The sequence below is a fragment of the Takifugu flavidus genome, chromosome 15, assembly GCF_003711565.1.
Source record: "Takifugu flavidus isolate HTHZ2018 chromosome 15, ASM371156v2, whole genome shotgun sequence".
In the NCBI taxonomy this organism is placed as follows: Eukaryota; Metazoa; Chordata; class Actinopteri; order Tetraodontiformes; family Tetraodontidae; genus Takifugu; species Takifugu flavidus.
In genome coordinates, this window is record NC_079534.1 from 2594988 (window position 1) to 2622324 (window position 27337).

General features: G+C 53.3%; 1 protein-coding gene and 1 long non-coding RNA gene across 9 annotated transcripts in view; one reads left to right on the forward strand and one right to left on the reverse strand.

Moving 5' to 3' along the window:
* Nucleotides 1–274: 274 nt before the first annotated feature.
* Nucleotides 275–20986, forward strand: tnk2b (tyrosine kinase, non-receptor, 2b). 8 transcript variants are annotated; one of them, XM_057056870.1, is made up of 19 exons: nt 275–501; nt 2630–2783; nt 11740–11917; nt 12178–12248; nt 13462–13719; nt 13795–13947; nt 14086–14249; nt 14363–14482; nt 14575–14701; nt 14783–14929; nt 15022–15116; nt 15184–15378; nt 15516–15607; nt 15813–15935; nt 16087–16514; nt 16575–17666; nt 18089–18184; nt 18740–18870; nt 19231–20986. In XM_057056870.1, exons 2-19 carry the CDS (start codon nt 2769–2771, stop codon nt 19241–19243), a joined length of 3498 nt encoding a protein of 1165 aa, XP_056912850.1. In that variant the 5' UTR covers nt 275–501; nt 2630–2768; the 3' UTR covers nt 19244–20986. The 8 variants fall into 8 exon arrangements, with proteins under 8 accessions (XP_056912850.1, XP_056912847.1, XP_056912846.1 ...); XM_057056867.1 differs by lacking the exons at nt 275–501; nt 2630–2783 and adding an exon at nt 7219–7681 and having other exon boundaries at nt 13462–13716; XM_057056866.1 differs by lacking the exons at nt 275–501; nt 2630–2783 and adding an exon at nt 7220–7681.
* Nucleotides 17673–27337, reverse strand: part of LOC130538944 (uncharacterized) — a 51895-nt gene continuing 42230 nt past the window's right edge. The window contains exons 2-4 of the long non-coding RNA XR_008954000.1: nt 21637–21719; nt 18030–18507; nt 17673–17840 (exon numbers count right to left, since the gene is read on the reverse strand). This is a non-coding gene — a long non-coding RNA (uncharacterized LOC130538944). The remainder of the gene's footprint in view (nt 17841–18029; nt 18508–21636; nt 21720–27337) is intronic.

The following is a 27337-nucleotide window of genomic DNA, read 5'->3' on the forward strand; positions in this document are numbered from 1 at the left end:
AGAACAAGCAGCCAGAGCTTCCAGCTGTAAACTCCATTGTCCCGATTTAACTGCTTTAGAGGTCGTTACGGCATATTTATGGTGCAGTCTTAATTCAAATTTTACCTTCGCACATGTTTGACGTGCATGTTGAAAACGGGTTTAATTGGGAAACCGTCGCGTCCCTTTAAGAGTGGGCCGATAAACTCTGTCACGAGGTGTTAAATAAAACGAAGAGCTCTCACTCCTTCTGAGTCTCCCGTGTGGAAAAACCCAATCCGGCTCAAGGACGTAGTGAGCCATCTTACCGCGCGCGCCGACGATCTTTGCGCTGCGGACGCCAGGCGCCTTCTGCGCGGAGCTCCGCAGAATTGAACGCGAAGCCGCCGCAGCTCGTTATCGGCGCTATTTACGTGACCAGGTTGTCATTCGGAACACTCGCACATGCCGGGAGCTGCCGGCCTGTAGCCGTGCGTGCTGGAGGAGCGGTGGTGACAGGGAGACAGGAGCGGAGCCTGACAGGTAGGCGAAGTAGCGCGTCCGAGAAACGGCCACGATAATCGGATTGTTTGCTGGGATTTTCCGCCCCTCGCTGGAGGTCTCCGCGATGAAAATATAAATGATTGCAGGGGCCGGGTGGAACTCCGTGTGGTGTGGTCTGAACTCGACGAGATGTGAATAAATCAGCCTCATTTATCTCTGTCTAAAACTGAAAGCTCCCGTGCTGGAAGTCCAGGAAACATGACTAAACTGAATGGGAACTTTCTGGAATGAATGCTGGATGTTCTGCATAATTAGCCTCTCTGATTCATACTAAACGAATTGAAATATGATGGAAATAAACACACTTTTTTAAATGCCGGACTGCTAGCAAATGAGCTAGGTGGGCACATGTGGAGAGGCTAACAGGTGAAGCTGGCTGCACCGATTACTTCCGTAAACAATTAAAACCATCGAAAATCGATTCATCGGAGATCCCAGAGACACTAAAACTGCATGAAACAACATCACTTATGGTTGCAGCTGCTCTTACTGTCACATCTTTACAGAAAAAGGGCCAAACGTTGTTTGGAAAGATCAAATTAGAGCGAAAACTGCTCCAGTGCAGCTAAAAGTCTGTCGCTCTTCCTTCTCTGGTCGCGTCTCTCCCTGAATCGATTAATTAACGGTAAATGAAAAGTAACAGTAAAAGTATCGGTTAGACCTCCAAATGAGGCTTTCTTCCAGCAGGTTTCCATAAGATTGTGGCCATGTGATCACACCGATCTTCTATTTTTGTTTAAAACTCTTTAATATTACAATACAAGACATTTCATTTTCATTTTTCTTGCCCCCCCCCCCACACACACACACTTACTTAATACCACACCACCAACCCGATAGACGCAGCAAACAGGAGGGCTTGTCAGGTGCTGTCAACTCTTGTCTTGCTCGTTATCAGTTAATCTGTGATTAATGCACTTTTATATACACATTTGCTCATAACTGGTGTTTTATTGGTCCCATTAAGCTTTAACAGCAGCCTGGTCTCCTGTCGCCTACACATGGGGCATTTCTGCAAACCTCTAATGCAAATCCTGAAATTGGCCACTTTGTTGGGGTTCTGGGCACCTGGAAGTTGCCTGGGGGGGGGGGGGGTCAGAGCCGAGCAGCTTCTCCGGGGCATCTGCGGCGTTCCACTGACCCCCGTCCTTGACTGTGCTGTTGTGCAGGTTATTTCTGGCCTTTCTTACACTCTGAAAGGGGGGTCGGGTAGAGTTGGAGCGTCCCCATGCACACGGGTGGGTGGGGGGGTGGGGGTCAACCTTCTCTCAGGTGCCCCGCCCACCGCTGGGGTTGCGTAAGAAAAATATTTATGAAACATCAGCGTTCTGTTGAACGTGCTGCGCCGCCGTCCTCGGCGCACAGTTGGCACGCGTGGCGTCACAATGGGGTCACTTGTGGAGTGTGTGTGTGTGTGTGTGTGGGGGGGGGGGGGGGATAGCTCGGTGTGTAGAGAGATGCTGGAAGCTTCAGTGACTTAACTAGGTGGTGGGAGGTGGACTCTGTTCCCGTGAATTGCAGTGATTCATTTATGCTGTCCTCTCCTGCCCCCCCCCCCCCCCCCCCCCGGGCATTCCTATCACAGCCCCCAGACCTGCTTTGTCAGCTTTAGTAGCTGCATCCGGTTGTTAGCCGCGACTGTAGTGTCGTATTATCTGAGGAGTCATGTGATGTGATGTGAGGCAACCGTCCCTCTTTGTGGTTCAGTGGGTCATTGTGGCTCTGCTGGGTCGTTGTGGCTCTGCTGGGGTGTGGTTCTGCTGGGTCGTTGTGGTTCTGCTGGGTCATGCCTTTAAGGCCCGAGTGGGCGGCTGGGTTGCTGCAACCCCTCCACATCAGTCTTTCCTGCCGCTAACTTTCATTTCCTTTGAAAATTGCGTCAGGTTGCGCCCTGAAACCCGCCTTTTTTTTTTTTTTTGCTCTGTGAGCACCTCACCCACTCGTTGCCCCGCAGCTGCACAAACACCCGGGGGGGGGCTCAATTTACCCCTGAAACCAGTGCGGCTGCAGCGGCGTGCTGGCGCACACGGGGAGGGCGGCGCGTTTGTAGCTAGAGGCGACGAGGCCGAGCAGAGACGCTGAACCTTTCAACTCTCCTTGTCCTCAGACACCAGCCGCACCGCCGACCGCCCGATGGTGGAGGATGATCTCGTGTGACGGCGCGCCGGTCTCGCACCGCCATGGACCTGTAGCTGCGCAAACCCCCCCGTTCATGGACCCGGGGGCCCTGTCCTGAGGCAGCTGCCATGGGAGAAAACCAGGTAGGAGTTCTGCTTCTGCCTGTAAACGATGAGATTCCAAAAATAATCTGTGGTAGCACACCTGGACTTTTGGATAAGCACCAGCCCAGCAGGCAGGAAATGCTTCTGAACCACTTCCTGCCGGGGATAAATGGGCTCTGCGGGTTGTGTGTGTGTGTCGTCCTGCCCCGTTTGTTATTTTCGCCCCCTCCCTGGTTGATCTCATGGGCCCTGCAGACATGAGATCATGGCGAGGGCAGAGCTCCGCCGGCTCCGCTGGCGGCTCATTGTACGTCTGAAAGGGATCTATTCACCTTTGAGGAGGAGAGCAAACACGGGAGCTGATGTCATTGCTGCGTGACGCCGCTCCTGCGAGTGTGTGTGTGTGTGTGTGTTGTGTGACAGAAGGGGCGTGTTTTAACGGGCACATCACGAAATCGAAACCGTTGGGTGCCTACTTCCTCGCCGACCCTGTAATAACTGGAAGTGGTGGCTTCCTTTGCCTGGTTCTTGCCCCAGAAATGACAGGACGTGTCCACCCCCCACCTCCTTTAAACAGGTGTGTGAGAGCAGAAAGGGACGAGGGACCGTGAAAGCACCGTGCTGCGTTTGTGTGTGTGTGGTGTGAATGGCTGCGCTCACTGACGCGGCGCTTTTGTGTCGCTGAAGCGTTGATCGAACTTTGTCGTTGTTGTTTACCGTTTGTAGGTGGCCGTGGTCACGCCGGGCCAACGGGGGGGGGGCAGCTGTAGACCACACCTGTAGTTTTGGACCCAGCTTTCTTCCTTCTCATCTTTTTCGTCCCTCCTTTTTCTACAGCGTGTAGCGTTTCCAGACCCCCCGGGGGAGCTCACGTCTTGTCCCTTTGTATGCCCTTCCCAGATCGGGTTTCCGGATGTACGTGCACGAGGGCGCGCACGCTGCGTCTATTCCTGTTGTTTTCATTTGTCGTCTGTCGTCTGAGGGTGTGAAGTGTTTTCTCTCTTAACTGTGCGACTCATTATCTTATATATTGACCAAGGAAAGAGCGCGATGTGTTTTTCCTTTTTCGTAAGGGTTCTACGTGGTTGCCTCACGCCGCGTGTCGCAACGTTGCCCTTCTTTGTGGTGGGTGTGTGGAGGGAAGTCTGGGTGCTGGTATTTCACACGTTCCGGTTGCCAAATACAACAGAGAGGAGGCGCGCGTTGCCATAGACAGCAGAGTGCCATTAACTTTGGAGCTGGTGCATTTATAGAATATAAATCATTGTTTTTTTTCTCCCATTTTTCATATTGTCTTTTTGGACCTTTTGTACACCTATTGTTCTTGCTGTTTGTTATAAACCTGCTGAATGAATCCTAAAAGTATTCTGCTGCCGCCGTGTGGTCAGATGTGGAATTACAGTCTCCATTGATATTTATTGTTGCTCATTTGCCTTGAGGGTCATTAAATTCATTACTTTCACGAACAATTTCACAGAAAGGTCACGAGCTACAGCTAAACCACAGAGAAAATCTCGGACTTTGCCGCAGGCGGTTGTGAGTGTTGCCGTGCGGTCGATCTTTTATATTGACGTCGGCGCGCTCACGCGCAGAAAAACGCGGCGCTTTGGCATCCGCCCCTCCCGGAGTCCACGTGCGAGTGCACAGATGAGCTGCAGCAGTGGGACCCTTTCACATTCTCCTCTCATCCTCCCCTAATCCCGTCCTCTGCTCTCCTCTGCGTGGCCCCCACAAGCCTTGGATCACCCTCTCAAATTCCACCTGTTTCCTGGAGCACTGGAAAACCAACACACACACACACACACACACACACACACACACACACACACACACACACACAGATACAGACACACACGCACTTCCAGGAAAGACGACATGAGCGCTGAGGATTAAATAACATCCAGGCCTGTCTACCTCACTCTATAAAACCACACACACACACACACACACACACACAGATACAGACACACACGCACTTCCAGGAAAGACGACATGAGCGCTGAGGATTAAATAACATCCAGGCCTGTCTACCTCACTCTATAAAACCACACACACACACACACACACAGTGCAATCTTCCTGCGTGTCATCTGCCTCTCACACTCGTCTCTGTCCACACTGGACTTGTCCAGCGCCGGTCCGCCTCTGCTCCAGCTGAAAGGGGGGATCTTTCTGGGAACGCGTGATGAGGGAGGCTAAAGTTTCTCCTGACAACTCTTGTCTGTGTGCTGCTCAGCAAATGGAAGCCATTAGTGCTTTTGACTCTGTGCCCGGCCGCCATTGATCCCAACCGAGCCCGCCGGGCTGCAGACGTGTTTCAGCTGCATCCTTTTGCAGTTTTGGGCTCCATAAACTCGATTTATTCAAGCGTGCAGCGGAAATGATTTATCTTCAGGCTCGTCCCCGGACAGCCTGGCCGATTAAACCGACCGCTGTGTGAATATAAAGTCCAACTTGTTGTAATCCCGTAATTTTACAACACAAATAGGTTTGTTAGAGCAACAATCCAATGTGGGCTGTGTTTCCATGGAGACAGATGCAGTTTAGATGCTGTCAATCCTCACAGCTCTGTCCAATAATGGGGATTTGCTCAGGTTATAGCAACTCTTGTCCCATTTATGCCTGAAAATCTTTGCATTTACCCGCATGTGGGGAGGATTTAGAGGGAACAGAGGGTCAGTTTTGGCTGCGGATCAGCTGGCGGCGTTTTACCGAGCGACGGCGAAGATGGAAACAGCGGCTGGGAGGCTCTGCGGCCGCTGACCTCGGGCCCATCAGCGTCCCGGAGGCTTTAAGCAGTCGGTGAATCTGGGGTTTCTGGGCCGTTGATGGAATCAAGTGAATTTGATTCTGAACTGTAACGATTTATTGCTGTTGGTGCTGCAGTGAAATAGGCAAAACAAGGCAAGAGGGACCCTGAAGTCCTCTGAAAGGTCAGCTGAAGCTGGGAATGCTGTGCCCACCCCAGGTCTGCTTTCCGTCCGTCACCGGGAACGGAGGAGGCGTCCACGTGTTTAACAGGCTCCAGTTTAACGTCCTCGCGAGGCAAGATGGCCGAGAAACGAAGCAGAAAGTCGCGAAAACTTAAAAGCCCTCCTGCTGCAGAAGGAGTTTTCCAGGTTTCTGGGAGAGAGACGGAATCTGAGGATACGAGTGGGAGTCACGGAGGAGACGGGAAGTTTAAAAAGATGAGGGACGGGTGATAAATGAGACGGGGAGGCCTGATAACAGGCAGCAGTGAGAGGATGTGCGTGGATTTAAAACGACTCTCCTCAAACACGAGAGGAACTCTGGGCTGGAAACTCACGCGCATTTCTGGGAAAAAAACCAAACTAATGTTGACGTGCGAAGGTAGAGCGGGATTTGCCTGCGAGGCTTCCACTCAGGCGTCTGATAGGCCGACCAGTCCGACCAATGAGAGGCAAAACGGGAGGGAAAAAACCAAAACAGTCCAGAGAGCGGAAGACAAAGCCGTGTCCACAGAGCCGGAGCGGGGGTCAGCCCGGGTCTGATGGTGCTGGGCCGCAGCATTGAGCTGCTGCACGCGAGGATGGGCAGCAGAATAAAGCACGCACGCACACACACACACGCACACACTCCCCAGTTCAGTTTCACTGATGAGAAGGTGATCTCGTGTGTGTGTGCGTGTGTGTGTGTGTGTGTGTGTGTGTGTGTGTGTGTGTGTGATGTTGCTCGTGAGCGCGACAGCCGGCAGAGATGAGGGGATTGAGGCCAAAGAGCGAGTGATGCTCAGTGGGCTGCAAATAACCGGCCCAGTGACGACGGTGGGGGGGTGGGGGGGGGGGTGACGGGGGTGGGGGATGGGGGTGTTAGTCACAAACATCACACAGGTGAGCGTCGCCACTTCTTGCTTTAGTCAATATTCACCGTTCGGGTTTATCAGGACACAGCTTGATGTTTAATTTAAGGCATTAAACAGGCTGGTGAACTGTTTGGTAGCGTCAGGTTTTAGACTTTAATGCAGGGTGTTTTTAACCCCCCCCCCCAAAAAAAAATACACACACACACACACATATTGTTCTTTTCTATTTTTATTTCCCCTCCCCAGATGTCCACTCAGTGAGGACCCAGATGGCCTGGAAACCCCTCCCTGTAGTGGAGAGGTGCTTTAGATGCACACAAAGCAGCACGGCTGTGCCCCCCCCCTCTCAGAGGGAGGATTAACTCTCCTCATTAGGCCCCCCCACCGCTGCCTCTCACCATCATCCCTCGCACCCCCGCCTCCTTCCCGGTGTCGGCACGCCTGTCCACCATTGGTTATTCCCGCCCGGAACGCTGTGGGACACGGAGGAGTGGGAAGGATGTGCGATGGGCGGATGTTGCTACGGCGATAGAGGAGGGCGAGCGGCGCGGAATCATCAAGCGCGGGGTGGGGAGAGCGGGTTTAGGAGGTGAGGGAAGGGGGGGGGGCACAATAACAACCAGGAGAGGCAGGGATTATCGGTCAACCATCAGGACGTCCGTTTAAGACAAAGCGGCAGACTTTAGCCGCCGTCGCCGTGGTTTCCGCCCCCCTGGACATCAAAGCGGACGCACAAAGGACGGATCCCATTTAACAGGTGAAAGGGTTCCTGCGTTCCCCGGGCTGCCGAGAGGAGGTGAGCCTGGAGCGTCGGCGACAGCGGAGATGAGCGTGGGAGAGACGGAGGGGCAGAACAATCGCAGCAGCACGCCGGGGAAGGGGGGGGCAGAAACGGAGCTCGCCAGCGCTGTCACCTCCGCTCACACGCCCCGGGCGCATCATCTGCAGGAGGACGTGATGACCCAGCGATCGGAGTGATCGGACCCACGCGGGCGGTTTGAGGACAGGTGGCTGGTACCTGTGGGGCGCCACCATGGGAGAGACGGCGGAATACCAGAGACTGCAGGAGGGGGCGGAGGGCGACCACCAGCAGCTGCCCAGCGACGAGGAGGAGGTACCGGCACCGTGTCGTATGGTTGTGGTCGAGCGAGGAGACAGACAGGTGGAGGGACAGACAGGTGGAGGGACAGACAGGTGGAGGGACAGACAGGCGGAGGGACAGACAGGCGGAGGGACAGACAGGCGGAGGGACAGACAGGCGGAGGGACAGACGGTGGAGGGACAGACAGGTGGAGGGACAGACAGGCGGAGGGACAGACAGGTGGAGGGACAGACAGGCAGACAAAGGCTTCTGCAGGTGTCTTTGTTCCTGCCGAGGTGTGAGCTGATGCCGGGCTGTCGTGGGATGGATCCACCACCCCCACACAGATGTTGTGCACACCTGTGTGTTTCCGTCTAGATTTATCAGCTTTAGCGGGCTCGTGTCAGAGGTCAGCGCGAGGCTCTCCCATGATGCACCTGCGGGAGCCGAGCCACCTCGATCGCCCTCTGGCGAGAGGTCACGGACGCGGCCGCCGGGGGTTTTAAACCCGCGAGGCAGATTGGTTTGAGTCGTTTAATCATGCTGATGTGGGGGGGGAGGGGGGATTTGGTGGCGCAGCGGAGGTGCGATGTGATTGACAGCTGCACACACACACACACACACACACGCACACACACACACACACACCACACACACACACACACACACACACACACACACACACACACAGCGGCAGAGGCAGCCCAGGTCTCCGCGCCGGGTTTCTCTGTGTTCTTTTGGCACCTCCCACTTAACGGCCTTTCCGGGATTTTGCCGCCAAAAAGGTTGCGACATCTCTTTAGGCGCCGCCTCAGCTGGGATCTCCTGAGCTGTCTTAATTCCCAACCAGAACCGAGCCGTGTGTGTGTGTGTGTGTGTAATGATGCTTGTTTATGGATGGTGGCAGAAAACTGGAGCTCCGGGGCAAAATGATCCCCACATATTAATGTTGGTTCTTATCAAGTTCTCTCATATTTTGTCGTTTGTATCCATCACTGACACGTCCAGCCCTCGCGAGACCAGCGCCGCCTGGTGGCGCTCCAGCAGAGCTGCACCCGTCCCATTAAACCAGCGTGATAAATGTTCAGTCTGTTTGCTGAGGGCCGGGGTCTCTTGTCTGTTCCGCTGTCTCAGATGTTAGATCAGGAATACTAATAATCTGTTTCATAGGTTGTGCGTTGCGTAACGGCTGCACTCGGGCAATTATTTCCTTTATTTTTACATCCCCGGCGCGTCCAAGAGGAGACATTATGTGACTTTACATCATGTTTCAGTCGTTAATGGCATAATTGACTCCAGGGAGTTCACTCCCTGTGTGTGTGTGTGTGTGTGGGGGGGGGGGGGGGCAGGGGCAGAGGAAGGGCAGTGAGTTTTCTTTCCCTTCCAGTCTTCTGTCACATCCTGTGTGCTCGGCGGTTTAGCGACGGAGGTGACGTTCCAGTCGGCCGAGTGAGGAAATAACGACGGAACTGAACGGCCGTTAAAGTCACATGATGACGAATCGGGTTCATGAAGACGATGTCGTGAAATGTCCGAGCAGACGTGAGGTCATCGTGAGGTCACTGAAGCAGAACGCCACGGCCCTCCAGCCCTGTTCCCAGCCGCCGTCCGGCACTATACGGCTGTTTTTTCTGTTGTTGTTTTCTCTTTTCCTCCCACCTCCCTTCCTGCCCCCTCCTCCCGGGGGGGGGGGGGGGTGTGCAGAGCCACAGTCGAGGGTTTGTTTATAGTCGGCGGCGGGATGGCGAGATAACATTTTTGCAGGATTAAAGGCAGGAAATAAAAAGGCACCGCCAAATAAAGAAGAAAGTGAAGTCAAGGCAGGACTGGAGGAAGAGAATGATGACGATGATGAAGAGTGAGGGGAAGACTTGGTCCATGGTGTGTGTGTGTGTGTGTGTGGGGGGGGTTGCATCACAGGAAACAAGCTCCCTATCTTTGCTTGAATGTGACCCTTTGACCCCGGATCAAATGCTGCTCTGGGATGAATACCATGACGCCTCTGTCCTCTGCACCACGCACAGCAGGAGGGGGCGGGGCCGAAGGTAAACGGGGCAGACGCGGTGAGGAACGGACGCGATTGTGCCCCTTCCAACGCAGCGAGACGCCCGTCCAGCATCTGAAACCGGAGACGCTCGCTCGCCCGCCCGCCAGCGGGGCCGGCAGCAGAGCGACTGGATCGGGGAGAGGTTGCTCCTATTTTTATCCTCCTGCTCGATGGAAGGATGGAAAAGCAAACTAGCAGTGACTGAAAGGGGGAGGAAGGAAGGAAGGGAGAGAGAGAGAAGGAAGGAAGGAAGGGAGAGAGAGAGTGGGCAGGAGGAGGAGTGGTTGCAGAGTGTGAATGACTGGCTGACTGTTGGCGGAGGCAGACGCGTTAGCGGTCTGAGCACAGCCCCACGACCCGACAGCCCAGTTTTTCCTTTTTGCCCCCCCAGCTCCAAACTAAAGTGGTGGACGTTTCTCCAGCTGCTGCTGCCCGGATGCCTCTTCACGTTCTTGTGGGAAGCGGAGCTAAAGAAGCGGCTAATAGAACAACGGGTGCTGCGCTATGGAATGTAGCAAATGAAGCTTTTCTTCCCCGTCTCCGGTTCGGAGCTGCGGGTCCAGATCTGAGGAGCCCGCATGTGTCTTAAATTACCTCCAGAGACCGAAGATGTTGAGCCGGATGGAATGCGGTTCTGGCCGTGGCGTGGAAGACCGTCGGCCACCTCTGGCCTGTTAAAACCCACGGGCATGTTTAATGTTCTTCTTTTTAATAATTCAACGTGAACGGGACAAAAGAAGCTCAGGATGAGACGTTTTAACAAGCTGAAGAAGTCATTCCCCTTCCTGGCAAACTTTCACGTATATCGAGTAAGTTCAAATAAGTATGTCCAACAATCGAGAGGTGTGTGTGTTTCAGTTCACTAGCAAAGTGAGGACATTTAGACTGGTCCTCACAACTTCTTGGGTTAGTGGTGATGATTACAGTCAGGGTTAAGTGCTGGGAAAGTTTTTATGGTGATGAAGGTCCTCACAAAGATAGAAGTACATGTGCGTGTGAGCTGTCCAGCTGTATTGAGGCTCTGTGTGTGTGTGTGTGTGTGCGTGTGTGTGTGTTTCTCCGCCACCACCATGAGGAATGAGTTCAGACCTGCGGTATTTCTCAGAGGTGTCATCACATTGTCTCCCCATCTTTGCTTCCCCCACTTTTTCATCCTTTTACTTTGATTTTCACCAGAATATTGACGTGTCCGAATGTCCGCGCGTGTTAGCGAAGCTGTCTAAAATGACTCGGATGGTCACGATGCCGCACATTCCAGAGGAAAAAGGGGCCCGAGAGGAAGCCGCCTCGCGTCTTTGGCACCGTGCTGCGATGTCACACTGGCACGAGACCCAAACATGGTGATGGTGATGGTGATGCAGTGGATGTTGATGAAGGCATATTTGTACACGCCAACACGTCAAAGCAGGAAATGAAGAAAATCCAGGACTTGTTGGTGGGAGACAGGAAGCTCTTGTACTCCTCAGGTCAATGTCATCACCCAATAGGAAGTGACCTCTGACCCGGCCCATTGAGAGGAAGCTCTCAGCCCTCTGACACTTTCCTCTAACGGTGCAGGAAGTCTCTCTTCCACGCGCTCTAATTAGCTCAGTGCGGTGACACCAGCCCCCACCTCTGCCCTGGAGCGCCCCCCCCCTCCCCGTCTCAGCCTCTGCTGGAGATGTTTGTTGTTTTGAGCTTGTTTTCAAGGCTAAAACCTTCACCTAGCTGGCAAATATTGTGCTGGATTTGATGTGCTGGATCACCAACATTACTTTAGCCGTCCTTAATGTGGCCCTCGGGCAGTAAAAATGTTTATTTGTGCGCCGGGTTCGTGTGCACAACATGTTATATTTGTCCTCTTCCTCCCTCCCAGCCCGAGCGGCTTCGGCTGGTTTGTGATTCGAACGTGTATTTTTGGCCGATTGCGGGTTTCTGAGGGCTGTGATGCAAACGTCTGGGGCCCGTTGGCACACAGGCGGCCCCCGCCCCCGGCCGGGTGGACTGTTGCTCCGCGTCCGTCTGTCCGGCGTGAGACTAACGGCTGCGTGTGTTTGTGGTGCAGAAACTGGGCGGCAGCATGCAGTGTGAGGAGGGGACGGACTGGCTGCTGGAGCTGCTGCTGGAGGTGCAGCTGCAGCAGTACTTCCTGAGGATCCGGGACGACCTCAACGTCACCCGGCTGTCGCACTTCGACTACGTCAAGAATGAAGACCTGGAGAAGATCGGCATGGGCCGACCCGGTGAGTTCAGGAAACCGTTTCCTGTTTTTATTTTTCCCGCCTTAAACGGCTTCGTTCTCCTCTCCCGATGGTTCCGAGCTTTTGCCCGTCGGTACGAGCTCGTTTTCTGTTCTCTCACATCCCCGACATGAATTGGTAATATTTACTGTGACTGGGGGGCTCAGATTACGACCAATTACGCCCCTCCTCCTTCTTCATCTTCATCCTTCATCTCCATCTAACATGTCTTCATCATTCTGTCCTCTTTTCTTTTAATAAAGGACAGAGAAGACTGTGGGAAGCCGTCAAGAGGAGGAAAGCCATGTGCAAACGCAAGTCCTGGATGAGCAAGGTGACACACACACACACACACACACACACACACACGGTTTTCCCACCAGTGTTTTGGGTGAATTTTATAGTCACTTTTGTTTGCGTGACCTCTCTGGGCCTGAGGGTCTGAAAGCATTTCTCTCTTTTTTTCCCCCCTCATTGCTTGAAAACATCTGGAATGTTTGGAACAGATGCAGCATTCCTGCGCAGAATAAGACGGCTTAACCCTTTAGAGCGAGCGAGCGAGTGCGCGTCGGGTCACGAGAGCCGGTGACACAAATCCAGAGCACGCCGCTCTGACGTTTCCCTTTTAAAGTAACACAAACGTGCTCGTCTGCATGTTTAGGCCCCCAAAATTAAAAAGTCCCGGTTATTTCCAGCTCATCCCAGCAGAGTCGGAAGCCCCGGGGGTGGAAGTGGCGGGACTCCACATCTATAATTACACCTGTCTGTCGTCTGGGACCATGTTCAGCAGGTCTGCATCCTCCTGGCTGCCTGCGTGTGTGTGTGTGTGTGTGTGTGTGTGTGTGTGTTCTGCAGGGCCATAGTCAGAATGGTTTCAATGTTGAGCCTCCTATTTGAAACACACATAGCGGCTGCAGAGACGCAGCGTTTTTAAAAAAAGGCCGCCAGCATTATGTCACGTCTGCTGGGGCGTAGCTGTGAAACCTCACACCGCTCGCTACCGTTTATATAAAGCCGCGCGTCAGACGCCGCCGATCCCTCGACACCTTCTTCACTCGGGGACCCAGAGTCCAGGAGCCCGTGACCTTTGAGCCCGACCCCGCGGTGAGCTCAGACGGCCTCCGCGTCGATCAGGTTCCACGATAATTGGTCCTCTTTAGCTCCTTTAGCTAACGGGTTATGCGATATGCTGGTTCCTCCGGCAGTTCCTGTCCCGTCCTATTTTGGCAGCCACTATTTAGGATCCTCTCTAAACAAAGGTTTAACTTTGCTCCGCACAGCTCCTCATTGTGCTGGAGGGAAACGAGGAAAACCCTGTAGAACACACACACACACACTGAGACATTCAGGCCACGTAATCTAATAGAGCTTCCTAATGAGAACTTCCTAACTGCTGAGCTATTCCTGCCAGGAAAGTTCTCCGTTTGTGCAGACAGAAGCGCGTCCTCATACAGACTTATTGACAGGTCATGTTGGGGGGGGGGGTGTCCCTGGTACATACAGTATTAAATGATCTGCCAGTCACTCGTCCATCTTCTCCCCTGTAGGTGTTTAGTGGAAAACGTCCAGATGGGGGAGACTTTCCCCAGCAGGGCCAACCCACCTCCTCCTTCCGGAAGGCGTCCCCGCCTCCAGAAGGAGTCCCGGCCCTGCAGCTGGGGGGCGGCGGCGCTCTGCTGGACGGGCAGCACCAGGCTCTGACGTGCCTCATCCCAGAGAAGGACCTGACTCTGTTTGAGAAGCTGGGGGACGGCTCCTTCGGGGTTGTGAAGAGAGGGGAGTGGCTGACCCCCACAGGGAAGGTGGTGAGGACACATCAAAGTTCACTTCTCACCAATAAACCCACAAGATGCACGAGCTGAAGACACGTGTCCTTCCAGCTGAACGTGGCCGTCAAGTGTCTGAAGACGGACGTGCTCAGCCAGCCCGACGCTCTGGAGGACTTCATCTGTGAGGTCAACGCCATGCACTCCCTGGACCACCAGAACCTGATCCGCCTCTATGGTGTGGTGCTCACACACCCAATGAAGATGGTAGTGGACACACACACACACACCCAGCACTCTCTTTGCCTCCATTGTTTATTGAACGTTTAACATCCTGACAGCTTGAATCCTAAAACAGGACTGACTGTATTTGGAAGCGTCTGAGTTTCCTCTCCCTCCACGTAGGTGACGGAGCTGGCTCCTCTGGGTTCCCTGCTGGAGCGTCTCCGGTGCGTGCGTCCTCAGGGCCCCGTGCTGATCCACACCCTGTGCCAGTACGCGGTGCAGGTGTCCTGCGGCATGGCCTACCTGGAGCAGAGGAGGTTCATCCACAGAGACCTGGCAGCCAGGTAGCGTCACAAACACCCCCCCCCCTCAGATTTATAGGCCGTAAATATGGGGCCCTGAGAGCAGAACCAGTCCCCAGAATAAGAACGGAGGCGTTATTGCTTTGTGATGACAGGAACATCCTTCTGGCCTCAGCCCACAAAATAAAGATCGGGGACTTTGGCCTGATGAGGGCGCTGCCCAACAACCACGAGCACTACGTCATGCAGGAGCACCGGAAGGTTCCCTTTGCATGGTGGGTAAAATAACGCCGACCTTTTGACGCTCTCCATCACTGTTGGCACCGATCACGAGCTTTGTTCGCTTTCCCGCCCTGCGGCGCTTCAGGTGCGCTCCAGAGAGTCTGAAGACCAGGACGTTCTCCCACGCCACGGACACGTGGATGTTCGGCGTGACCCTGTGGGAGATGTTCACGCACGGCCAGGAGCCCTGGCTGGGCCTCAACGGGAGCCAGGTAAACAGGAAGTACGGCCGCGGGCTCCAGAGCGAATCACACCCCCATGGATTGGTCCTGATTTCAATGTCTTCATCTTAGATTCTGCACAAGATCGATAAAGAAGGGGAACGCCTCCCGAAGCCTGAAGACTGTCCGCAGGACATCTACAACGTCATGCTGCAGTGCTGGGCTCAGAAACCAGACGACAGGCCGACCTTCGTGGCCCTGCGCGAGTTCCTGCTCGAGGTACGTGGATTTCCACTGAAGAAAACACACGTTGGATGTTAGAATTTAGCTCCACCTGCTGGACTTTATTCCGACCCTGATGTCTCCTCCAGACCATGCCCACGGACATGTGTGCGCTGGAGGACTTTGACGAGCCCGACAAACTCCACATCCAGCTCAACGACGTCATCACCATTATCGAGGGGAGGTGGGTTCGCTTTAGGTCCTCCGGCGTCTCAGGACCACGTTTCACATCGAGACTTCCTCCCCCTCAGGGCGGAGAACTACTGGTGGCGCGGCCAAAACAAACGCACCCTAAAGGTCGGCCAGTTCCCCCGAAACGTGGTGACATCGGTCGCAGGCCTGTCGGCTCACGACATCAGCCGGCCGCTCAAGAACAGCTTCATCCACACGGGACACGGAGACAGCAACCCCCGGCGCTGCTGGGGCTTCCCCGACAGGATTGACGAGTGAGCACGAGCTTTCATTTCTTGCTTTAGTTTGTGTCTCCTGATGGTGGCAGCAACACCAGCCTGCAGGGAGCGTTAGCGCAACGTTAGCGCCCAGGTCGGCGCCATCCATTTACCGCCCTCCCCATTTCTCCCAGTTTGTACCTGGGAAACCCCATGGATCCTCCGGACGTCACCGGGGTGGATCTGGGCGATGCTCGGCCCACGCAGCTGCCAGGACGAGCTAAAAGTAAGAGAGAACTGGAATTATTAGCTGGTCAAACAACAGTAGCGCACGTCCGGCTCTTTAGCATCGGACCCTTTTAATTGCCGTATAATTCACTTTTCCACGCTGTCTAACGTTAGCGGTCGCGCCTCATTTCCTGCTCATGTTTCTTTCTCTGCTGCTGTCCTCTCTGCCCTCCCCGTGGTGGCTTCTGCTTTCATGTCCCCAGAGGAGCCCCCACCCCGGCCCCCTCAGCCAGCAGTGTTAATCAAGAGTAAGTCTGCGTCTCCGCAGCAGCTCCTTGCCCATCGCTCCTGCCCCCTCTGTTCCCTACTAGTTCCTCTCCTCAAAGGTACACCTGTGTGTTTGCTGTGCCCCCCCCCCCCCCCCCCTCCTTTTGCTGTGTCACTCTAACCTGAAGCCAGGAAAGCTGTTCTGAATCAAAGATGAAGATTTGCCCTTTGCTGTACCAGCTGACAGATGTTCTTGCCCCCCACCCCCAGGGCTGTGCTACGATCCCGTGCACGAGGACGATGACCTGAATGTGGCGGCGCTGAAGAGGCTGTCGCTAAAGAAAAGCGCTTCAGTCAAGGGGCTGAAGCTGAAGCCCGCCGCCTGGGTCTCCGCCTCCAAACAGGGGAGCGGGCGGACGACGGGCTCTTGCTGCACCCCCAGCAGCGACATGTCGCTCATAGACTTTGGGGAGGAGAACCCGCCGCCCACGCCCTCCCCCGTGGTCGAAATTAGGACTCCATCCATATCGAAGCTGCTTTTGGAAGCAGAGAACCTTCTAGACCGGACGCCACCGCAGAGTCCGTGTAGCTCGCTGCCTCGACCTCTTCACCCCACGCCTGTGGTGGACTGGGACGCCCGGCCGCTGCCCCCGCCTCCGGCCTACGACGACGTGGCCCAGGACGAAGAAGACATGGAGGTAAGAAATGGAGCTGGTTAGCGGAGCGACAAAAGTCTGAATCGTTGTTTTCCTGCACAGGTTTGCTCCATCAATAGTGTGGAGCCCCTGGGCGAGATCAAGGGTTCCGAGCAGTCGTCTTCGGAGGGGGACGTTCGCCTCCCATGTGGGACGGAGCGAGCAGTCCTGGAGGACAACCTGTTCCTCCCCAGCAGGCACAACCAGGGCCTCTCCACCTCCTTCTCCCAGTCAGCAGAAATTTTCCAAGAACTGCAGCAAGAATGTATGAGGAGACTCAACGTCCCAACGGGAGGCGCCACCCACGTAAACCCGCCGTCACAGACTCTTCACACCCCGGATGGACATCAGGAAAGTGTCCTGTCTAACGAGGACAGACCCCAGATCCCACCCCGCGTGCCCTTACCCCCTCGTCCTGTGAAAAGGGGCGAGTACGCCGCTGCTCGCTGGTCGAGGGACCTGTCTCTGACGCCCGCTGACCCCACGGAGGACGCTTCAGACTCAGCCCAGGACCAACCGCCCCAGGTCCCTCCCAGGGACCCTCTGTCCCAGCCAGGCTCCAGGACTCCGAGCCCACGGGGCCCGGTGGTGGGTTCCCCCCATCAGAGGGTCTACTCTGTCAGCCCCACCGCCATGCAAGCTCCAGCCACCACCTATGGCTCCTACCTCTCCTCCTCTCCAGGTAAACTCATGCCCACCACCCACAGCTTCGCCTCCGATCCCAAATATGCTGCCCCCAAAGTGATCCAAGCCCAGGGGAAGGAGGCCCCCAGCCGGGGCCCCTGCATCCTCCCCATCGTGCGAGACGGACGCAAAGTAAGCAACACCCACTATTACCTTCTGCCGGAGAGGCCTCCCTACCTCGACCGCTACGACCACTTCTTCAGGGAGGCGGAGAATCTGCCCCTGGGGGAGGAGAAGCCCGGGCGGCAGGCCAACACCGCCACCGTCAGGCCGATGGTGGTCAGTGGCCCGGCCCAGCACGCAGAGCTGAAGGCAAACTTCTCCTCCAACAACAACAGCAGCCTGGGCGGGCCACGCTCAGGAATGAAGACGTCCGTCAGCCTCCCTCGCGTCTGTTCAGACGGGCCGATGGCACCGGCGTCCTGTGGCGGGACGGACGGAGGCGTGAACTCAGCCGACAGAGTCAGGATGGTAAGGTCCTAAACAACGCAGTCCTTAATTTCCTTTTCCACGTTTGAGTATCCTTCCATACCTGAGAGCCAAAGAGCCCGTTCCTCCTCTTCATCGTGGTTATGCGGCGTTTGACCACAAGGGGGCAGCAGAAGCACGCGTGTTTCACATTCCCCGTGGGCGGAAATGAGCCATCTGTAATGTGTGTGACACTTAGAGTAGGTTATAAAGATGAAAATGTGTCATCAAATAACCACTGGGCCAGTGTTCCACTTCAAATAATCTCCCAGTTATGAAGATGTGCAGCTGCAGAATTGATATTTCTGTCGTTCTGGGAGGACTCTATTAGAGATAACGAGAGAAATTAGGGCCGAGCCGACTCACAGCTGCCACTTGCACAAGGGAGGGGCGACTGGGATGTTAACGCTGATACTGTCACTCAGGTGCAGGAGGCGGTTCATGGGGTCACCCTGGAGGAGTGTCAGGCCGCCCTGCAGAACCACAGCTGGAACGTCCAGAAAGCCACGCATTACCTGAAGGTGAGAACATCTGTGAGGACCCCCAGGGCTTCACAACATTCCTAATCATTTAACCAAGAGACCGTCAAACAGGAAGCGGGTGGAAGTAAACTTCCTGAGAGGAGCAAACTTACCTTTTATTACCTGGAGTCTGCAGTGATGCTGCAACGTCCTCAGAGATCCAGCTGTAATAACCTTTCTGCCCCCCCCCACCGAGGCGTAGCTGCAGTAGCGATCCAGAGCCGCTGAATGTCATTGTTATTTTATTGGCTCGGATCACGTGACAGCAGCGATGCTGTGGAACCCTGCGGGGACATCTGGGTCGACGCTGCGGCGAGTCGGCTCTAAATAAATAAGCAAAGCGTTTAGACGCTCATAAATATGAAACCGCAGCCCGACGTCGACGGCCGCCTTTAGGAGGCTCTTGGCTGCCTGTTGGAGGATTGTTAGGTTGGCAGCGAGCACGGGGGAGCACTTGTCTGCTCTTCAGAAGCATTTTAGGGTAGGGGGGGAAAAAAAGCCACACTTGAAGGTGTCAGTGTGTCTTCTGAACGCTCGGAATCCTCGTTTCTGCAGGTGGAGCAGTTGTTCTGTTTGGGTTTGAGGAGCCGCTCAGAGTGTCTGAAGCTGCTGGAGACGTGTGACTGGAACCTGGAAGTCGCCAGCACTCAGATGTTGGACAGCTACGGGTCCACGACCAGACAGAGGTGAAACAGCACAGCTAGCGCGCTAATCCGATAGCATCTGTAGCCTGAATGGAGAAACTGTGGCGAGAACTACGGCTCGTTTTCTGCCTCGTGCCACCAGGGGGCAGTAAAGAAGCTGTAAATCCGTTCAGAGCTCCTTCATTCTGGCATTGGAGGCGTTTCGTCACCGCCGACAGAATTCCCGCTTGTTAAGCACAATCCAGGAAACGAATTCCAGCCCGGTGACCTCGCGTCACGCCGCCGACACGAGGCACACGTCGTCGCGCTTTCCCGCCGAAAAACACGCCATTAAAACCGCTTCCTGTCTGCGGCGCGGCAGTTGAACAGTGTTACAAGTTTTCTTCTTTGTTGATCTTTTAGTGTCTCACTTTAAAGCCTCGGAGGCCGAGAGCGCCGCCCTCAGTGTCAACGCCGTTCAACTTAAATTAAAAAGGACTTAGTTTCTACTGATTCCTCCTCCCCGGGCGAATTCAAAGCCTCTCTCTGTTTGCAGACGGTGACACAGATCAGAGCCGCCTCATCCTCGATAAAACATCAAAGAGGAAGGTGACTCCGCTTCAGACGAACCTCCGACCGGAAGATCGGAACTTTGAAAGGAGGAAGGTTTTTAATTAACTTGCACAAAATATCTTTTACTTTCCATTCACACCAACTGTTGACGGACATTTATATATAAATATATTTTGAAAAAAATGGTGATTTTGGTGCACATTTCTCTCGATTGCAGCACTTGGAAATGATAAATTCATCAAGTTGTCAGCTGTCATTTCAACGTTGCCAGTGTGAAAATGTCTGATGCTAAAAAGGAAGGTGCTTTCAGGAGGTTTTCAAGGAAAATCATAAATAATTGCACAAGCACAACATCCACTCCGCTCTTGATTCAGAGAACCAGACGGGCGTCAAATCTTAATAAAACATTCTGTGATCGGCAGCTCGACTTGACCTCTGAAGCCGTGCAAACTTTCTTCCTAGGATGTGGAACATGCAAATACAGCCGCCGCTAATTAGCGTAGCGTTACCGAGGAGGTTGCGCTCGCTCCTCGAAGGCGCCGGGTTGACCGGCGACTTGACAGTTTAAGACTGGGAGGAATAACTGGAGAAAACCCAGTTGCACAAGCTGATTAGCGCCGTTGAAAGGAAGCTATCCCTCTTTGTCTGCTGCCCTGTAGCCAGGTAAATTTAGAGTTTTCCTCTCTCCCACATTGCTGAGCACACATTAGCATCAACCCGCCGCGCTAACTCCAGCAGTGACGGCTCACTTTGCCCACAGAACTCCGCATCAGCTGAAAACTTCCCGCTCTTCCTCCTCCAGGAGGAGTCGGAGGCTAATAACTGCGGCATTGTGAGCACCGTCCCGAAGCGCACATCCTGTACCGTAATTATTAGTTTAAAGCTGCGCTGACGTGCCAGTCAGCAGCTTTAGGGGCAATAATTCATAGCCCAAATGGCGTGCCGGCTCAGGGGTGGGAACGGCGTCTCCCGGCAGCGTTTTGTCACATTAAAAGCCTCAGAAAGGAAGGCCACATAAAAGCGCTTTCGTCCCTTTTAACCCCCCCCCCCCCATCATCATTCCAAAGCCTCTGAAATCCTCTGTGGAACGGTCAAACGTCATTTATGGCCAGCACGCCATCCATACGGCGCTCCTCTCTGTACCAACCGGTGCCATTTCCATTACAATGCACGTGCGCCTCGGAGCGCCGTCTGCCCCACAGTCCTGCTGTCTGTCCATCAAAGCTCTCATGTGCAATAAGGCGGCGGCAGAACCGGAAGCCACCACAAAGATCCTCTTATTTACATTCTGACTGATCCTGAGCAGCAAACGCAGAATAATTTTACTCTCGTCTCCCGAAAGTTTGATTAAAAACAGCCGCCGCCGCCGCCGTAGTGGAGGTCTAAAGTGAAGCTCGTGCTGTGTTCCAACGTTCTCCTGACGAATAAACCCTTGTGTTCGGCTTTTTAAATGGTTTTCCTGGTTGTTCCTTGTCACGGTTTTGCCTCCCAGATGTGTTTTATTTTGAAAGTCTACTGTACATTTTTGGCGGATCTGTTCAAAAGTTCATGCTGCCGCATTTAAAGATGTATTTTTTATTAAAGTATTGAGTATTTTTTACCCGTTTTCCTGCCTTTGTTCATTTGTTTTGGTCGCACTCGTGAAATCTCCTCACAACAATATCGTCTTCCCATCAGGACCCAGAGAGACTCGTTACTGAACAAGTTGAGGGGACGAAAGCCGCCGGTTCCCTTTCAGGTTTCGGCACATAAATCAATATTATGCATGAAAACTATCCGATCAAATCCCACCTGGAGGCTGCGCGGCTCATCTGGCTGATGCTAACGTGGAGCCGCGGCGTGTGCTTAGCTCTGGTCTTTTAGTATTCTGCAGGACTTTCAGAGCGGCGAAGTCACTCTGTAATTAATGGTAGCCTCGCTCTCCCGGCAGCCCTCCCGCTCTGGGATGCGACGGATCAATCGGAATGAATTAGGCTTTGTTTGTATTCGTCATCATCGACGTCCTGCCAAAGCGAGACCCTGATTCCTCCGAGGGAACGGAGCCGGCCCTGCGCGGGCCAACGCATTGATCCTCAACCGCACGCAAAGCGACATTGTCATCGCCGCTACCCTAAGCTAGCCCTTTAGGCGCTATAGCTAGCAAGCCCTTCCCGAGATAAGTGACCATTATTAGTTTGTGATGTCAGATGTTCTACTCACTTAAGCAAGTTGGAACCATTTAAGACTGTTCCAAGCGTCCATTAAAGGCATAAATACCTCTTATTAGCGCCGTCTTGACGGGTGAGGAACTGGAGGGTCACATGACCTGTCAGCACATCAGCAGAAGGCCTCCACACGACCTGTGCACAAATGTACGCGATGTTAAGTAATGACATTTACTGGGACGCGGCGTCTTGTTTTTGCTTTAATTGCAGGGACAAACCGTCCTCCAGCGATGGTGTAATCAACAGCAGCCGCTACAGGAGCGGCGGGGGCACAGCTGTGCATTTGCATGACCCCCCACCTCCCCGAACCTCCACTCACAGATTTAATTGGATTTCCACAAGTGGCGATGCATGTGTGGACCCAGACGAGTAAACTCGAACCCTCCACAAGCACCCAGGAAATTCCTTTTCTCCAGATGGCGAGACTCTTGAGTCTAGGCCCCTCCCACTGCAGGACACGCCACAGCTTCTGACCCATCTGTGTGTCTGTAGATGAACTCTAACCTCAACGCCATCCATCACTTAGCACAACAGTTAGCCACATTAACCACGCCCCCTCCAGAGCTCTGACCAATCACACGATAGATTTTAGACACCAGATTCTGCCCGAGATTCCGACTCCATGCATCATTTCTACCCAACCCGTCCAACTCTGGACCGCGTGGGACCTTTGTTCTTTCCCTGCTCAACCATCACAGAGGCAGCTGTCCAGTAAGAACCGCCGTATCCATGGCAACCCGACCCCGTAGAGCAGGAAAAAAAAGAACGCCGCTGACGGGCGGAGAACAGAAAAGGTTGACGGAGAGAGGTTGATCCAGCGCCGACGCCTCTGCTCCGCGATTGTAGTTTGTTCTCACGCTGATCCGTGTTTCCTGTCCTCCGGGACCTCGGAGGCGTGTGGTCTTCGCCTCGCTTTTAGTTTTTGATACTTGACGATTTTATCATTCAAACAGGTGTGAGTGACAGTTAGCACCTGAAGCTAAAATGCTAAAAGTGATGCGCCTGACAGCCAGGGTCGGTCCTCGAGCGGAGCCCTAAAACTCAGACCATCTTCTTCCCAATCACCTTGTCTCCGCTCCGTTTACAGCCGACTTCAGCGGGGGAGCACACAACCATAGTTGGGCTGTTTCTGTCCCGATCCCCCCCCTTCAAGACCCAGGACATTAGCCAACGCTACAGGGTCGAAGCTAAAGCTCAGAGGGGGCAGTTAGACATCTGGTCCATTCCAAACATCGGTTTCCTCTCCCGTCTCAGTTCGCTTCGTACTTTCACCTGGTTTCATTTTCAGGCGTCAGAATGTCAAATGAGATCGACCCTCATGCCCCCCCCCACCACCACCACCGCCACCCCGAGGGAAACTGTAAATGTCAGTGTGACCAGACAACCTCTGGGACCTCATTTGGACTTACACCCGTCAACAGCTGCCGTCACGTCGCGCTTGTTACAGGAAGAGTTCTGACGACACAACGGCGCCATTTCGAGACAGCCTTCACCGATCGGGGGGGTTGGGGGGAGTTGCTGTCCTTAGCTGAAACTACATCAAAGTCTGACATTGCTAAAATTGCCAAATATTGTATCCACATGGATGAGTGAGTTTGCTAGCTGGCGAATTTCGCTAGCTGTCAGACGACTGGCCGTCCCTGTTTCTTTGATGATACACACCTGTGAAGTCGTGTCACCGACATTATTCGCATCCCTACGTCAGCTACGCTACAGAACTCTACAGGTCTGTTGTTGGCATTCAGATGTGAGCATACCGGAGAGGGCAGGGTACTGGCCTTACATCCTGTGGTGGGCGGTTGGGACCTCAACACTTTAGCTTTGCATCTTCTCAAAGTCGTACTTGTTTATTTAGGGGCTTCTCAACTAGGGTGCAAAAAAACGTGGGAGGGTTTTTACTTCTGCTGAAGGAATAAAGCCTCGAAGCTGACAGACACGATAGATCGCGCTTCCGGATTTTGGCAACAAAGAGCCGAAATCCCAAGAACAAGGTAGATAGAACATGACACTACCATCTACTACCGCTAGCCTCGGCGCCATGGCTTCCTCATCGCAAAGGTAAACATAATTTAACTTTCCTGAACAATTACTCACTCGGGGAACTTCCCCTGGGACCGATTCAGCACTTTAGTCTATCTACGCTGCGCTTTATCGCGGCTTACATCAAATTGTTCTGCCGTTGTGTCATTTTGCAGTAAACACGCGTGCAGCCGAGACCATTAGCTGCCCGCGGCAACGATGTCACAGTGTTTTAATCTGAAATTGTTCTGCACACCGGCAGAATGGTGCCGCCACACTAAGAGGAGGGTGCGATTTTATTTGCTTCCTGAAGGATTCGGGCGTTTGGATTCGGCGCTGCTCAGCGGAGCACGGTAAAATCTACCATATCCCTAAAAAAATAAAATAAAAGGTAGAATCAATAGGAGTTTAAATCCACTATTAGCGAACACTGTCTGGGTGTTGGAGACAGACACACACTTGATAAACTCCCAGGAACAACCGGAGCTGGCAGAGATTAGCTACCCAGCACCGAGCTTTTCCCATGAGGTTCTGGGGTCGATCATTCTCTCCGTCTGAGCGCACCCCTCAAAACGGAATCATCTGCAACTTTTACCGATATGTGAGTAAAATGTTCCTTCAACAGCTCTTTTATCATGTTTCCTTTTCTCGAAATTGTCCAGAATTTTGTAGGACTAAATGGGAACTGTAGTTCCTCCAGTGCATCTTGGCTCATCCCTGGGGTCTACTCCCATCTGGAATTTTCTTTGGAAGCATCCCAACCGAGTGCTTGGACCACCTCAACAGAACTGGGTTGGACTTGGCCTGGAGCCCAGCCATGGGCCTGGAATGAGCCCTGGAAGAAGAGGGGGATCCAGGATCCACCACCGCTGCGTCTGTTGTCTCTACCCTCACTCTATTCCATAAAAAGCCACGATAGGATGACACACTTTCTATTTTCAGACGTTATGGTGACGACTGTCCGTCATCAGCCGGAGAACAATAATCTCAAAATCGGACATGTTGCCTATCGAGTCAGTCGGTTGTAAAATCCCATTCAGAAAACGGTGCAGGTTTTCCCTCCACGCTGGCCTGCAAACCCCTCAGGGACTGATATAGAATTCGGCCTGATTGCCAAATCAGAAGAATCGGGAACGCTCTGTGAGACGCCATCAAATGGTGAAAGATTAAACTGTGGAAGAACCGCAGCTAACAAATGGTCCCTAAAAGGAGCCGTTTATTGGAGCCCTGGTCCCATCCAGCCTTCCATTTGACTTCTGGCGGGCGGGTGTCAGAGGGACTCGTGGATTTGTTGATTGATTCCATACCTTCACTCGCGCCGGAGGCCTTTTTAGCAACAGCGAATTAAATTGCTTTTCCTCCCGTTTAGCCGATGTTAGCTGGTAAAGACGAAGGCGCCAAAGCCGCCTTTCATTCATTTCATTTATTCTTCTGACAAAACTCAGAAGAAGAGCAAACGGTTCAAAGTCGGCCTTCAAATCCGGCCGCACGGTCGCATGAAAGCTTCCTTATCTGCATTTTTATAGGCTGAGCGGGGACGCGGCCTTCACCGCAGCACTGACAGTCGCTCCTATTACCCAGCACACCCCTGGAATTATTACAACCACAACCGCCAGCGGCGCAACTCTGTCCCGGCCAAAACACATCGTCCCCCCCCCCTTCCCTACTTCCCATCGACTTCTCTGAACAAACAATCACGCATGATATTTAATGCAGATAAAAACCCTCTGGTGATGTACGAGTGCGCCTGATGTAACCGCCTGTAAGACCCGTGTTCGATATTGGCGGTGCAAATATGAACGCCCCCCCCCCCACCATCCATCTCTCTGTGCCTATTAAGGTGCCTATTCACACCGAGCTAACGGCGACGCACACGGACAATAGACGAGCTCACAATCAGGACTGAGGGTGCAATCACATGATCTTCCGTCACCTTTGAGATGGTTCAAGCGGTACACGTGACATTTAATAACCTCTTCGGATCCCGGCGCGGGTTTCTGCCTGCGTGTGGCGGCCGCACGTGCATCCGCTGATAGGGGTGAGATTAACAACCCCGGCTGTGACCGCGTCGGACTTCGCCAGGGCAATCCCACCTACCCCCACGCCGCCACATGAACGCCTGGATCTCACTCCTGGATTTCAGAAAGATTTATCGGCCTAATCAGAAAAGCGTAGATAAAGGAGAACGGATCCAGCACGGAGGAACGACAGAGGAACTGATGGATGCAGCAGAAGGTAAAGAAAATAAAAGCTGTGGACGAGCTGCAGACCACAGAGCAGGAAGCAGGCGCAGCAGCGCGCTGATTTCTAGTGTTTCGCGGACGTCCTCCGGGCGGTTTTCCCTGAAAGTTCTAAATCTGCTTTGATTGCATCCATCAAAGTGTACGTGCGTAGAAATCAAAGCGAGTCTTAGATTTCCTCAGAGGCATCACAAAGATCAAAGGGGCTGAAACCTGGTTTTCGGAAATTTGCTCGAACAAAGCGACAGTTTGGAACCGCCGATGTTACAGGCGCATACGTGTGAAGACATGAAAGACCTGCAGTTTAACAGGTTGAAAGAGATCAAAGGGCCACGACGTTATCAACAGACACTAACGTTTAGTATTCAAAAGTCAGGAGATAAAGTAACATTAACTTTCCACCATTTTTAGCTCTTTACCCACAAAACGACGCAACGTGCACATTCATCAGTGCGCTTTTGATCTAAAATTATCGTGGTTTTGTGCACCATCAGCAGCGAAGCGGCTTGTGTGTTTTCCTCAGTGGAAAAATGAAAATGTTTAACCCGGAAATTAAGGCAAAAAAAAAAAGGAAAAAAGCACTGTTCCGATTAGAAGCACGCCGCCTGGCTTATGAACATTTGTCTTTATGAAACTATAATTCCACCCGACACTTTAAGCTAACGGCTGCGCGGCAGAAGAGCGATTTAACGCAAGCACATTATATTAGATGTCATTTTAAATCACTTCGCTCTGCCGGCTGAGACGCACATCCACAGCAAACACGAATAAATATGAAAACACATGATTGTTTTCCCGGGTGGAAACAAAGCGGCTTAATGAAGTTAACGGCAGGGGTCCCGCGCACGCCCGTGCGCAAACGTCAACAGTCGCGGGCCCGTCTGACGAGCGTGAGCTAAGCAGAGGTGTGAAATAGAATTCTAATTTGAACGGCGTTTTACCCAGGAGTCCTCCCCACAGCCTTCCCAGTGACACCATGATGAATGGCTTTGCATTCACTGGGTGCTGGTGTGTGTGCAACCAGGTTCAAGGCGCCGAGGTTGTCGCCCCTTCAGAAAAATAAATAAATAAATAAAAACACTCCCGTCCTCACGCTGAGCTGCCCGTGGATAATTAAACCCACTTCTGAAGTAGCTGCGCTATTATTTATTTACCTGTTTGTCTCACATGATACACGAGGAGAGGGAAAATAACAAGGAGTCAAAGGGCGGCTTCTGCCGAGCTCGGCGTTCGGGGCCGCGCTCCCAGTTAATGGAATACCAGAATAAAGCATTTTCTTACTGTTTTCTGGAGGGAAAAAAACCCTGCTGGTGTGTTTGAGGAATAATTACTGAAGTGACGATAACACGCGGTTACGGTTCCCTGTCCCGAATCATGGACTCAATTCCAGACCTTTGTTTTTACTAATAATACCCCATCGTGGCCCTGCCGCCTCCCGCCGCTGTGGCTTACCTACGGTGCCAGATTCTTAAATGCGGTTGAATAATCCGAGAG

Coding starts and splice junctions, on each gene's coding strand:
- tnk2b (XM_057056866.1), top strand. CDS start 7,601: ATGGGAGAGACGGCGGAATACCAGAGACTGCAGGAGGGGGCGGAGGGC. Junction 7,682..11,739: donor TGCCCAGCGACGAGGAGGAG/GTACCGGCACCG, acceptor TTTGTGGTGCAG/AAACTGGGCGGCAGCATGCA. Junction 18,185..18,739: donor AAGCCACGCATTACCTGAAG/GTGAGAACATCT, acceptor TCGTTTCTGCAG/GTGGAGCAGTTGTTCTGTTT.